The 13670-nt window shown below is 33.8% G+C and overlaps 1 protein-coding gene across 1 annotated transcript; it reads right to left on the reverse strand.

Moving 5' to 3' along the window:
* Positions 1 to 3387: 3387 nt before the first annotated feature.
* Positions 3388 to 12712, reverse strand: LOC135084692 (uncharacterized). Its single transcript, XM_063979463.1, has 3 exons — positions 12562 to 12712; positions 8080 to 8208; positions 3388 to 4398 (listed from the first exon to the last, which is right to left on the reverse strand). Exons 1-3 carry the CDS (start codon positions 12574 to 12576, stop codon positions 4246 to 4248), a joined length of 297 nt encoding a protein of 98 aa, XP_063835533.1. The 5' UTR covers positions 12577 to 12712; the 3' UTR covers positions 3388 to 4245.
* Between the last annotated feature and the right edge of the window lie 958 nt (positions 12713 to 13670).

Consider the following 13670-nt stretch of genomic DNA (forward strand, 5'->3'; position numbering starts at 1 on the left):
CACAGATGAAGAAGGTGAAGGAACAGCAGAAGCTGCAGGAGATATACGACAAACAGAACTCCGACGACGATCTGCTTTAATTTTTTTACATTTTGATACAAAAAATATGAACAACTTCATTTTTTTTGGTCACTTTTTTACATATTTTTTTTAATTTGGCCAATGTTTCCATGTGGATGCATTCAGTGTCGGTATTGTTATATTTTCACAGTAAATCAGTCTATTTCATTATAAATATTATAATATTACTTTTATGAAATAGACTTCTATTGCAGTATTTATCCAAAATATATCTTCGTATAAACACGGTAATCGGCGGCAAAATGTAAAATCAATGCGAACAAGAAAACCCCATGTGTACAGTTTAGAAATACTCAAATTATTGTAAATAAAACTTAGTTTTCTTATTGTAAAAAGTATTTCAATGCGATTTTCCCGTAACAAACATGATTTTTAACTCAAAAAGACATTTTTAAATGTTTATTTTTTATTACAAGAAACTTCTTGATACTTTCTTTGGTGGATACGTAAATGAATTCTTTGGTCCAATAAAAAAAAGTTGTAACATACAAAAAAACTTTACTATTGGTCTAAAAATCATGTTTTTTTACTTGGAAACGCTTATTAATTCGAAAACAACACGTCTTATCCCGTTTATGAGAACAGGGTATATTATCTGAATCACATGTGTAGTGTTCACATCCTTTGCTATTCAAAATTAAAAGATAACAATATTAAAATCTATTAATAAAGTAATATGAATTTATACGTCGCGTTGTCATATTATAATGAAAAAACAAGAACAAAAGTCTAGTAACTATGTCAATTGAGAATGTTACTAGGTATGCAAAATCACTTGAAACCTATGTTACAGTTAAGCTTTTACATTTACAAATACATTAGTTTTTATTTCATTCAAAAATACCCAGTAGTTATGATTTTATAGGCATTCAAAGTTCGCTTAAATATTGAGTCCCGCCGACGGTCACGTGACCCCGTGTGACGTACATTCACAGCGTCCGCTCACTAGAAAACGGATAATAAACATACTTAAATATTTTTTTTTTGTAAATACAAACTTATTATACATATTAACACCCAGACCCATCACAGAAATTAAAATTGAACCAAACCCAAACTTGATGCGATTGTGTCGTTTTATTGCGAATTACCTTCCAGCTCCATCATTAGACCCCGATTACTATATAGAATTAAAATACTCATCAATACAAAACGAACGAGCCCAAACTCGATGCATTTAAGTCGTTTTATTATAGAGTTCCTATGGCCACCTTCCAGCTCCATCATCAGATCAGCTCCATGTCATCATAATATTGCATGGTCATCCAAATCACATGTGTTTGCGAAATTTCAGCTTAATCGGTTGCCTGGAAGTGGGTCTTAATTCAGTTTGCAAGATTCCACCCATACAAATATGAGCCAGTCGTTGTAATATGACGTCACGCGCATAAAATGGTGGGCCGGCCGCCGCCCGCACTTTTAAAATTCAATATCTTGGAAACTAATTGACGTATCGAAATAATTCTTTCACGTGTATTTTTTATTTTTAACAGAGAATACAGAAAGCTAAAAAACAAAATTAGTGAACATTCTTCATTCTTCGGTATTTTAAGCCACAATATTTTGTAAAATAAAAGTAAATAAAATAACCTGCCAAACATTTTTCTTCTTTTGAGTCTATGAAAACTAGGAAAGCAACACTTTCAATAAAAAAAATCTTAATTTAATTAATGCAGACTAATTTTGAATAGCTAAGGAACCAAACCCGCACCCAAAGCTTTGGTAGAATGACATGTTAGAATATAACATCCGTCCAAACGGGGAAAATACTGATATTTTACACCAAACACGACGTCTAGCGGATCTTTAGAAAACTACACAAGTTTTATTTATTCTATTTTGGACTCAACTCAGTCGTGTCTGGAATAAAATATACCAAAAAAATGTAAATTGTTGTAAAATTTACTGTAATTTTAACTATTAATAAAAAACTATCCAAAGACACGGATGGAAATTAAAAAAGATAAATAATTTTACGTCTGTTTAATCTGTGGCCCGTAGTGCAATCGGCATTTATTTTTAATATTTATTTATTTTTACTTTTATACAGACACCAACGAAGTACGAATTTTTAGTTTTTAAGCATTTGATGTTCTCACAGCGAGATTTAACTTTGCTTGGTTTAATAATTAAATATTATTTAAATTTATTGTGATAATAGTATGAAATGTTGTCCTTCCTATAAATAAAAATATTAAAATTTAAATATTTTTTTCGACAATCCCTAATTTTTTAACATTTGACTAAGAAAATACGTTGTGAGACTAAACAAATCTACGGTACTTAATAATTTAGAAATGTTTATTACAAACTAATGTAAATAGTCAAGTGGAACTTCTTAAAATGTGGGAAGTTTTTATTTTAAGGTTGCATTTCAAGTTAAAAAAATATAGTAAACAAGAAAAATTAAGCAATAATGTTTTATGCCATTATAAATGTATTTTTAATGTATTTTTTCCTACATTTTAAAATGTTCCACTCTTCTAACTATAATTCAGAAGGCACTACACAAATTGTGCTCAATTTGGTTATTATAAAAATTAAGTGTGCAGACTGGGTTGGTCGTATTCCACGTACTCTAAAAACTTTTTTATAAACATCTCATTATAAAAAAAAATGTGTCCAAAGTTTCCTCTTTTTTTTGGTTCAAAAAATAAAAATAGTATGACCAACTCACAATGCGCCGACTGTACTAAAATTAGACAAAAATACGGTAAAGTTAGTAAAGTTTTGTACATACAACTTGTTATAATATTGTCAAATAGTGTTAATAAATTAATTTATGGATTTTTAATGATTTGTTTCATTTCACCAACATCACTGTAGACTTTGGTAGGAAAATATACCTAACTTCAGCTTTATCTAAAGTGCTACACTGCTCGTTTAGGTTTTTTATAGCCAGATAGTTATTACTCTTTATTAAAAACTAGCTTTCCGCCCGCGGCTTCGCCCGCGTGGAATTTTGTCTGTCACAGAAAAACTTTATCGCGCGCGTCCCTGTTTCAAAAACCGGGATAAAAACTATCCTATGTTCTTTCCCGGGACTCAAACTATCTCTATGCCAAATTTCATCAAAATCGGTTGCGAGGTTTAAGCGGGAAAGCGTAACAGAGACAGACAGACAGACAGACAGACAGACAGACAGACAGAGTTACTTTCGCATTTATAATATTAGTTGGGATCACAATATTTTCACAAGATATACAAAACGTCAGAATGGAATAATTTTAGAATTTCTCAAAAAATAAAAATTCAGGCAAAAGGTACGTATTTCTGTTCAACACATTTTTAAATAAAAGAAACAACAATTCTTATTTTAATTGTTTATTTATTAATTTTATATATTTTCTAACTTATATTCTTAGATTATCACAGCCAATGTAAATATTCAAGACAGAGAAAGAACATAACCAACATTTATCCAATAATATTGTTTACGAACATTTCTCAATAATTTATGTCTCAAATATAGATTTTCTACTAAAAATAGATATCACAAAAAGTGCCTGAAGGCAAATAATGGACAATATTATTGTATTTTAATAATAATATCACATTTTGAAATAGCACAGGTAACAACAATCTTTAGGGAATACGCTTAATTATTATTATAATATAAGTATAATAATACATGCACAACAACATTCACAGGTCCGCTGTTAAGGCCCAAAATACCTAAAAATTGAGAAGAAACCTGGCCTAACATAATAAGCATACAATTAATGAATAACTGCTGTAGTTAACCAAATTACATTATTTTATTGTGAATATTAATAATTCAGTAAATAATTCAAAGGCTTTATTTCAGTACAAAGTATTAAGCATGGTTTTCAAAAAGAAATGTCAAAAATCTTGTATGGTTTTTAATCTCATTACATTTTTTTAACAAACGTTTTTCTTTTGCAAAAGAGGATTAAAATCACAACTAAATATTATGATGCCACGATGTTGTTTTTATGAGTTTCTTATTAATTTATTTTTGCAATTAGACTTTTTAAAAGCACTTTTAAATCACAACCAGCTCTTTTTCCTTTTATTTTTTTAAACGATTGTTCTTATAACTCCAAGACAGCTAGGGCCAGGAGGAAAATCCACACAACTCATTATGGACCGCACACAACACACGATCCTACAAGTAAAACACATGCAATAATATTCTCTATTTCAATCGGCGTAGAAGTCGTATTCCCCTCGCCCGAAGTACACGTAATCTGAACACCATTTCCTGGCTTCCATATCAGTTGAACAGCAAGCTGGTAAGGCTAGCTTGGACTTGGTCAGCTTGGCACACCTTTGGCAGAGGTCTAGGAGCTCGTCCTGGAAAGAAGAAAATTAATATAATAAAAAATGAGAACACGTAGGGTAAACGCACGAGTAATCCACATTCGTAATTTGAAAGTGTTAAAAAATAGATCGCTGATTTTAGAGAGGCAGCAATAACCTAACCTAAGACTTGAAGAACACTATTTCGATTCCGGTCAACCACTGGATTATTGTGGCAAACCCACTCCTAACAAAAGCCTTATTTTACTAGCTTACTTTGATGGGTTTACGAAGATATTAAAAAATGTTGTACATGGTATACGTCCCAAGTCCTAACATAATTCTTTTACGTTATCTACCACTGCTTCAGGACAATAATTTGAGTCAAGCTTGATAAGAAGCAGCATGGTAACACTATACTATAGTTAATAATAATATTGTCGTTTAATCCTGAGATTATAACGTAAGACCAACTGTGGGGTAGCTCAAGTCATAGGTACTCCACTTTGTATCCAGTGCGAATCGGGTAAGAAATGATCAACCTTTTTGACGTAAAAACGTTGGACTCCAGTTTCAAGTTTTTTTTTAGTCCACCTAAGAATCAAACCCAGGGTCCGAACCAAGAGAGCTGATGTTAACCAGTCGACTCTAGAGGCTTCCTATAAAATGTACAATCGAATAGACACGAGTAGGTATTTATGTACATAAGTATTCATAACACGTTAGAGCGCGTTGTTCATTACATAAAAAGGTGTCAGGTCAAGCGTCGATTTAGATAATAAGTAAATACATAAAACAAATGATTTCACATGGTTAACTTGACCTATATTGACTCTATATTGTCTCTAATACAACAAACCTTCAACCGGTTTAATCCGGTTTAATCAACTCATAACTGGAAATTGATAAAATAATCTTGTGACTATGAGTTTTTAATCGATTACATTTAATGACTTCGTGTAAATTTTAATGATTACAGCATTAATTGACTACCTACCTAATTGATTATAATTATTACATCCGTTGTCTCACATGTTTACTTATTCGAGGGCAAACTAACGGATTTATTTCCGTATTTCAATGTTCATGGTTGTTGGTAATAGGAACGTCTAGAAAATTCGCAAATAATGATAATTGTTTTGAACTTAGAGCAATCGCGACAGTCTTCAACTCTATTTCTTGCACTTTTATGAAGGTTTTAAGAGTTAACATTGGAAGCATATGACCCACAATCATCATCATAAGGTCATTTGCATTGCAGGAAGAGAACCCTCTCCAATTTACCAGATGTAAATAAATGGTTTGGCCTACAGTCTCCCACTAGCCAGAAGGGATGGAGAACCAACTCCTACTTCACGGAGTAATATAAATAAGAGGCTGACAAGTAACCAAGGCTGAGTTGCGTCAATAATGTGTCAAATTCCATACAAAAAACACCGGTCATTGTGATAGTTAAAGTTGGTGCAACTCAGACTCAGTGTCTTCTGCCACTTTTTCTTTGCACCAGTCAATAAAATCCCATCAAAAACAATACTTGTCAAAAAAACCAAGTCTCGCAACTCAGTTGTTCTACGGTAAAAAGTTGTGAGATCCATGTAATACCAAGTCCAGGCCAGGAAATCTTTAACGTTTTACATAAATTATTGACTTGGCCATCGCACTAAATAATTTAATTTACACGTGTTTTCATGCGATGGCCAAGTCAATATATTTATGTAAAACGTTAAAGATTTCCTGGCCTGGACTTGGTATTACATGGATCTCACAACTTTTTACCGTAGAACAACTGAGTTGCGAGACTTGGTTTTTTTGACAAGTATTGTTTTTGATGGGATCTCATTTCTTTTTGTATTTTGTAGACAGCAGTTATGTATCTAGAAAACTGGACCGAAATTGAAAAATTTTACTCGACTTGGCGGTTGCGCTACCGTGCCCCCAAATATTTTAGTTTTTCCTTGATTCATACACCAAACACTACTTATATTCCAAATTTGAAGCTTCTAGGTATACTAGAAGTGCCTTAGAGTTTTGATGATCGGTGAGTCAGTGAGTCAGTGAGTGACAAAATTAAGTAACTTTGACCCATTATAATTCTTAAACTACTGGTTCAAATTGAATGAAATTTTAAATATACCGTGTCTTTACAATGCCTGCATAGCTAATGAAAATTCAGCCTTCTAGTTTTATCCACAACGAAGTTACAGGCGGTCGAAAATGGCCTGAATTGCTTCGAGAAAAGGATGGTACGGCCGTGCCGCTTTTTTGCTCGACTTGGTGGGGGCACTGCCGTGCCCCCAGATATGTTTTCCCAAAGTAAACAGTATTTTGTGTTTTAATTTCATTTTATAAAGTGGTGGTAGGACAAGCTATATTTTGGGACGTGTATAAGTCCCTGAAAAGGGCCTACATTTTTATAGAGACTTAAAATTTGAATACTACTAATAATACATAATAATAGTGTGTTACTAAGTAGTATGCTAAAAACTAAACGAATTAGGTATATTGCCTAATGTGGCACGCAAAAAAATAATAACATACAATGTATACATTGTGAGATCGTTTCGTACTTGACTCGTGACCTGGGAACCGATACGAGAGATATTTTACGATTAAAATATATCACGTATAAAGTTTTAATACTTAACAATCGTAGGTAAATTAAAGACTAGTGTAAGATTCTTTATTTGTTTGATTTTAGGGTAGTCTGCCCGATTGATGTCCTACTAGGCAGTATTTTAGATGCTGATAAAAAATGTAGAGTTAAAATGTATTAGGCAATTTTCATTTTTTTTAATATGTAAATGCAACAAAAAAATTAAAGAGCATGCTACAGGGAAGATAAAGATACTTAAAAGCCTGTATGTATGTATACCTATGTTCGCAAATAAAAATGAATTGATTTGGAAAAAAAATCTAAGTAACTTGATAATAGCTAAGTTCTCGAGGTTAACGCTAAGCAACAAATTTAGCAAATAATTATTACCTATTCTAGTAGACTTTATCAATTCACATGTTGTATAGATTATAGGTATGACTGGCTATCGTTGATCGACAGGTGTAGATTTGATATCCCGTTTGGCTAATTTGAAAAACGTGATAGCCCAAAAATAGATTTAATACCTTGTAATACGATAACGTAGTTCGTTAGGTAATAAATGTAATGTAGAGAAAACGATTTTTTTTTATTTAAAAAAAAAGCCTACTTTAAAGCAGAAAAGTAAGGCAAACGTGTATGGAATGTTATAACTGCCTAGCTCTTATCAGTATAATCTATTATTTATGTATTTATTAATTAATAGATCTTGAAAAAGAGGCATACAAAAACTCAGTCAGTTTCTTATACTGCCTCTTTTCAGTACTGACACAATATTATCCCGAAGCAGTAGACTCAAAATTATTCTGGGACGTGAAAAAGCGCTTTTAAACTATAGGCTTAAACTACTTGAAAAACATAATCAAATAAATTGTAAGAAAAAAATATCATGAAATATGAATATTACAGGAAAGTGGGACAGAAATACCTGTTTTAGCCATCTCTATTCTTTGCAAAGTTCTTAACTTACTATAAGCATTATAAAATTATTACTTTTTTATTGTATTTTTGTACTGTATAAATTTATGTGTATTTTTATACAGTATTTTAAACGTACATCAACCTTTAGCGGCCAAAACAGGTACAGTAGCGCTACAAAGGGGGTATTTACCCTAATTATAAATATGTATTTTTTAACTTACGTCTGTATGACACTCTGCGGACTGCCTGAACACGTCGCTGTTTTGGCTCAGCCAGGGCGGTCGCGCGTTCGATTCCCGGAAGAGAACCGCCACGCATATAAGCACTATTAAGCTTTTGGTAGTCATTTCCTGTTAAAAAATGGAAAAAGTTATATTTAAGCTTGAATTATTATTTATGAATTATTTGAAGAATTAACCTTAAGCCAAAATAAGGTATTATGTATTATGAACGTCAAGAATAATTATGTAAGTATTTTATTTTTTTATTTATTCATCTTTATTAAAGAAACATACAGCCTTGTTTGACACATGCATATTATGCTATTTTGGTGCCGGTAACCTGTTCAATAGTTTTATTTGTTGTTTTATTTTGTAAGAATGTAGGTACTTGCATTATTTAAATTCTTTCTTTCTTTCTAAACTTTACTTCATAATTTAGCTAACACAACGACTCTAATTTACCAGAGACAAATAGAGGATTTGGTCTACACTCCCCAAGTTGGCCAGACGGGTTGAGGAGACTTGATGTACGCATTTTTGTCCCTTAGGATGTCTTACAACCATAAATAAATAAATAATAAATAAATAAATCTTTGGACAATTTCACACAGCGCCAGCTAGCCCCAAAGTAAGCAACTTAATGCTTGTGTTATGGGTGCTAGCTTAACGGATATACTACTTATATACTTTTTTTTTAAATGCATACATATTATACATAGTAACACCCAGACCCGTCACAGAAATTAAAATCCATCATTTCAATTTTTACCCGGCCGGGAATCGAACCCGGGACCTCTCAGCATGGTAGTCCGTTCTGTCTGAACCACTACACCAAACGGCCGACAAAAACCATGGGAAGAGTGGGAGTGGTCTGCACCTCCATAATCACACGTCTAATATAAAAGTGATCGATTTATAGGTAATCGATAATTACAGTGCGTAAAAATCTATCCTTTAATCTTTGAAGATAATTAATCTAAATATACTCTTATCTGTAATGTAATTTGTAATCTTTCTAGATATTACACGAACGAATTGGGCCACAAATGTTTATTTATGTATTTAGGTTAATTGAATTTTAATCTATACTTGAGAGGCTCATGGTTTCTTTTGTTTAAAATAAAATATAATATTTATTTATTTATACACTCGCGAGCAAAAGTATGGAATCACTTACATGAAGTTGTTTCCACACGATCTTGTGTAATAACGAATTTGTTAGTAACAAAAAAAGTGACACCATTTTAAAGATTAAACTTTTAATTTTAAATTGATACCAAATTCATTTAAATCACACCAGTATTTAAAAAGATATCCCGGCTGATGTGAAGAAGTAAGGAAAAAGACATGTATCAACTGTTTGATACGTTGCGAGTTGCGGCCTATTTGCCCCCTATAAAGCACGTGTTTTCGGATTTTTGCTTTCACACGTTAATCCATACACATTTCCGCTTCTTTTGACACTTTACCTGGGATTCTACACCTTCAGAAGCAGCACAAATCGTTGCACTATTGCAAGAAGGGCTCAGCCAGCGGGCTGTCGCACGTCAGCTCCACATAAGCCAGTCCTGGGTTTCGAGAGTTTTAAGACGCTTACGGGAGACTAGTGGCTTTATCCCGAGACCAAGTACTGAACAGCGCCGGTGCACATCGCAGAGGGATGACCGTTTTTTCATGTCAACCTCTCTATGAAATCGTCATTTCACTGGTATCGACGTCCAGCAAGAGCTCAGAAATGTTCGTAGGATAGCTGTTAGCGAGTGGACAGTTCGTCTAAGATATAAGCAATAGAATTTGTATCCAAAAAGGCCTGCCACATGCTCGAAACTGACGGCAGGTCACCGATAAGCACTCTTTCAATTTGCTCGTACACATCTCGATGGGAAGTCGAGCAAGCCACCCCCATTAGCCACTGTTTCAGCGAACCAGCACTGCACAAATCGCTCCCCAGGCCGGCTAGATACCCGACCTCTTCGACTGCTGCACTGCAAACACAGTCTGCATTCATTGGAGAACAAAACTCGCTTCCATTACTCGCCTTCCCTTCAAAATAAGTGCGAGCTAATTGAAAGCGTGCTAGTCGGTGACCTGCCGTCAGTTTTGAGCCTGTGGCAGGCCTTTTTGGAGTCAAATTCTATTGTTTATGTCTTAGACTAACTGTCCACTCGCTAACAGCTATCCTACGAACATTTCTGAGCTCTTGCTGGACGTTGATACCAGTCAAATGACGATTTCATAGAGAGGTTGACATGAAAAAACGGTCATCCCTCTGCGATGTGCACCGGCGCTGTTCAAAACTTGGTCTCGGGATAAAGCTACCAGTCTCCCGAAAGCGTCTTACAACTTTCGAAACCCAGGACTGGCTTATGTGGAGCTGACGTGCGACAGCCCGCTGGCTGAGCCCTTCTTGCGATAGTGCAACGATTTGTGCTGCTTCTGAAGGTGTAGAATCCCAGGTAAAGTGTCAAAAGAAGCGGAGATGTGTATGGATCAACGTGTGAAAGCAAAAATCCGAAAACACGTGCTTTCATAGGGGTAAATAGACCGCAACTCGCGACGTTTGATTTAAATGAATTTGGTATCAATTTAAAGTTAAAAGTTTAATCTTTAAAATGGTGTCATTTTTTTGTTACTAACAAATTCGTTAGTACACAAGATCGCGTGGAAACAACTTCATGTAAGTGATTCCATACTTTTGCTCGCGAGTGTAGAAACCAACAGCGATACATTGAAAATGTTAGTAATAAGATTTGGACTGATAGAATATTACAGTATAGTATGAGATGTTATACCTAAATGAAATTCAATTTTATAGCCTCCCCAACTAGGGTTGCCAGGTGTCCGGCTTAGCCGGACATGTTTGGCTTTTTACGGTCTTGTCCGGCCTGTCCGGCTTTTGTTAGGCTTTTTATTTGGCTGCCGCGCCAGGCGAAAGTCGAGCCACAGAATAATATGAAGCGCACGCATCAGGACGGCTTTTAGGGTAAAATGTCCGGCCAAATGAAGCACAGAGTCCGGCTTTTGTGTTTTTGAACCTGGTAACCCTATCCCCAACCCTTCTGTTCAACGTGGGGAGTGTAGGCCAACTACCCCATTTGCCTCTGGTACATAAGAGAGGGTCGTGCACCTGCAGTGTAGACTAAATGACCTGATGATGAAATGAACCCCTAACTATTTCAGTAAACTCTGTCATTTTCTTTCGGAACCAATGATCTCTCAAAATTCTACGGTCCTTAGACATTTTGGTCGGCTATTTTAGATTGAGAAATGGAGGCTTAAATTGATTACTGCAAAGTATAGAAGTTAGCAGTGTAGACTTGCCCTGGGTTGCACCATCTTACTTTAACTATAACAAACGTCAAGTCTATCAAACTAAAGACCGGTTAAATTATAGTTACGGCTAAAGTTAAGATTGTGCAACCCAGTCTTAAAAAGTCAAACCTATGCAATGCCTAGTGTGGAGTTTTGCTTTGTACTACTTGATCTGGCAATAAATATTCAAATTCATTTTCAAATTATTTATTGCACGTCACATGGGTAAGAAGGGTATTTTCATTTTCATTTTTTTCAAACAATGAAATAAGGTGAGATTTTATAACTACCTACTACTTCAATATCTATCACTATGTGTACATACATATAAAATTATCAAAACTCTATAACTATGTTAATCTGCTTATTATTTACTTGTTGTGATTATTTTGACTTTGTTTCTTTAATCTTTATGAACTCGAAACATTTCAAATAATGATAATTGGACGTTGTCACCTTTGTTTTTATAATTTTTATAATCACTGTTATAATGTTTTTGAAACTTTGTCTTTAACATTTTGATCCAGGAACTAAACTGTGTGTAAAAATAAATGTAAGGCATAAAATATGATTTAGGTTTAAATTGTAATTATAATAGAATCGTAACACAAGCATATTTAGCTCACCACGAGGGGTTAACGGGATTATTAATTTGTATTTACAAATTGCTAATAAATAAAAAACCATTAAAAAAGAATATAGAATCAATTTCATCATCATAATCATCAGGTCATCATTAGTCTACAACTGCAAGAGCACCGACCCTACTAATTTAAAAACAACTGTGCTCTACTTACTGTTAAATATTTTTTCCGTTAAAGAAGACACCTATCTCTGTTACAATTTTTGTTAATTCATTTCGCTTTGTTCTGGTAGCTAAGAAGTAGTTTGATTATTTGAACTAGTTAGTTTAAAACTAATTTAAAAACCCTGCGCTTGAGGATCATTAAATTGAAAAATGCAGTAAAATAGGCTTCAGAACATCACAATATCTATAAAACTGAATTTAATTTGGAATCTTTATTCAAAAACAAAATAAAAAGAAAAAAAACATATAAAATTACATAGCACTTAAGTTAAAATTTTTGTTTTTTTATTTATTTTATTATTATTGACGTTCATAAAACATGTATTTCGGCTTTTTTTAAACAAAAAAAATTAAAAACTCACCATTGCACTACTCATTTCACACAAACACACACGAGCACTGAACTTTCTTTATTAATTAATTATTTTCTTGTTTATTTTTAATTATTATTATCTCCCAGACAGGGCGTTCCGTCTGGCACTTGGTGACAGTCTGGCTTAACAGAGTGTCATACAAATTGTTATACCGGCGCTTATCAATGAATCACAAACGTCTCGCGTGGCACACGGACTGATAACCGGAAAAGTGATGCCATGAGGTGTGATAACACATACAATGCCCTATATTTAGGCAATGCTCGGATCATGGCGCGGAAGTGATGGTAGAGATGTCAGTTTTCGGCTGAAAATTCGGCCCAAAAAGGTCAAACAGTCGAGCGGATAAGTTTTAAGCAAGCACGTTTTAGTTTCATGCAACCCAAATGCTTTTAAGAAAATAAGATTGGGTTGTACCATCTTACTTTAATGATAATAAACGTTAAAAAATTGACAAAACCCATACAAAACTCCAGTTATAGTTATAGTTACGGTTAAAGTCAGGTGGTACAATTCAGCCATAGACTTTAGAATAACCAATTTCATTAAATAAGAGTTCTTAAGCTTATTGCAAATACAAATCACATAAGAAGAAACAAATGAAGACCAAGCCCTTACACAACAACAATATAAAACTTGGTTATCAATTTTCAGAAAAGCTCTAGAGTAGGTATCCCTATTAAATGATTTACTGTGGAATACTTTATCTAAGTGGTATTTTAATTATCACCGGTGAGAATACAGTAGTCAAGTCGAGAAAAGAGTCTGCCAGAGAAGTTTAGTCTAGACTATTGATACTCAATAAAAATGTTAAATTACTGAGATAAAAAGGCTAACGACTTAGTTAAAGACAACATTAAAAAGTGACGATATATCAGTATAAGTATAGGTATTACAAGTAAGTTAAATATCTAATGTACCGGATCAAATTTTGATAACCGTGGGTTTTGGTCACAAGAGTTTTTGGTCGAATAATATAATTTATTCACGGGATTGCTACATCATGGCGCTTGCAACAGTGACGAAATATCGGAAACTCGAAATTAAGGACATGATAGCAATCTCGTCAATAAATAAATAATCATTCTGTTAGTGAC

This window comes from Ostrinia nubilalis, chromosome 26 (assembly GCF_963855985.1).
Source record: "Ostrinia nubilalis chromosome 26, ilOstNubi1.1, whole genome shotgun sequence".
Lineage (NCBI taxonomy): Eukaryota > Metazoa > Arthropoda > Insecta > Lepidoptera > Crambidae > Ostrinia > Ostrinia nubilalis.

What these genes read in the sequence shown, in the direction of transcription:
- LOC135084692 (XM_063979463.1), bottom strand. An exon ending in CCGCAGAGTGTCATACAGAC is followed by an intron (nt 4,399 to 8,079) that starts GTAAGTTAAAAA and finishes TCTTCTTTCCAG; the next exon opens with GACGAGCTCCTAGACCTCTG.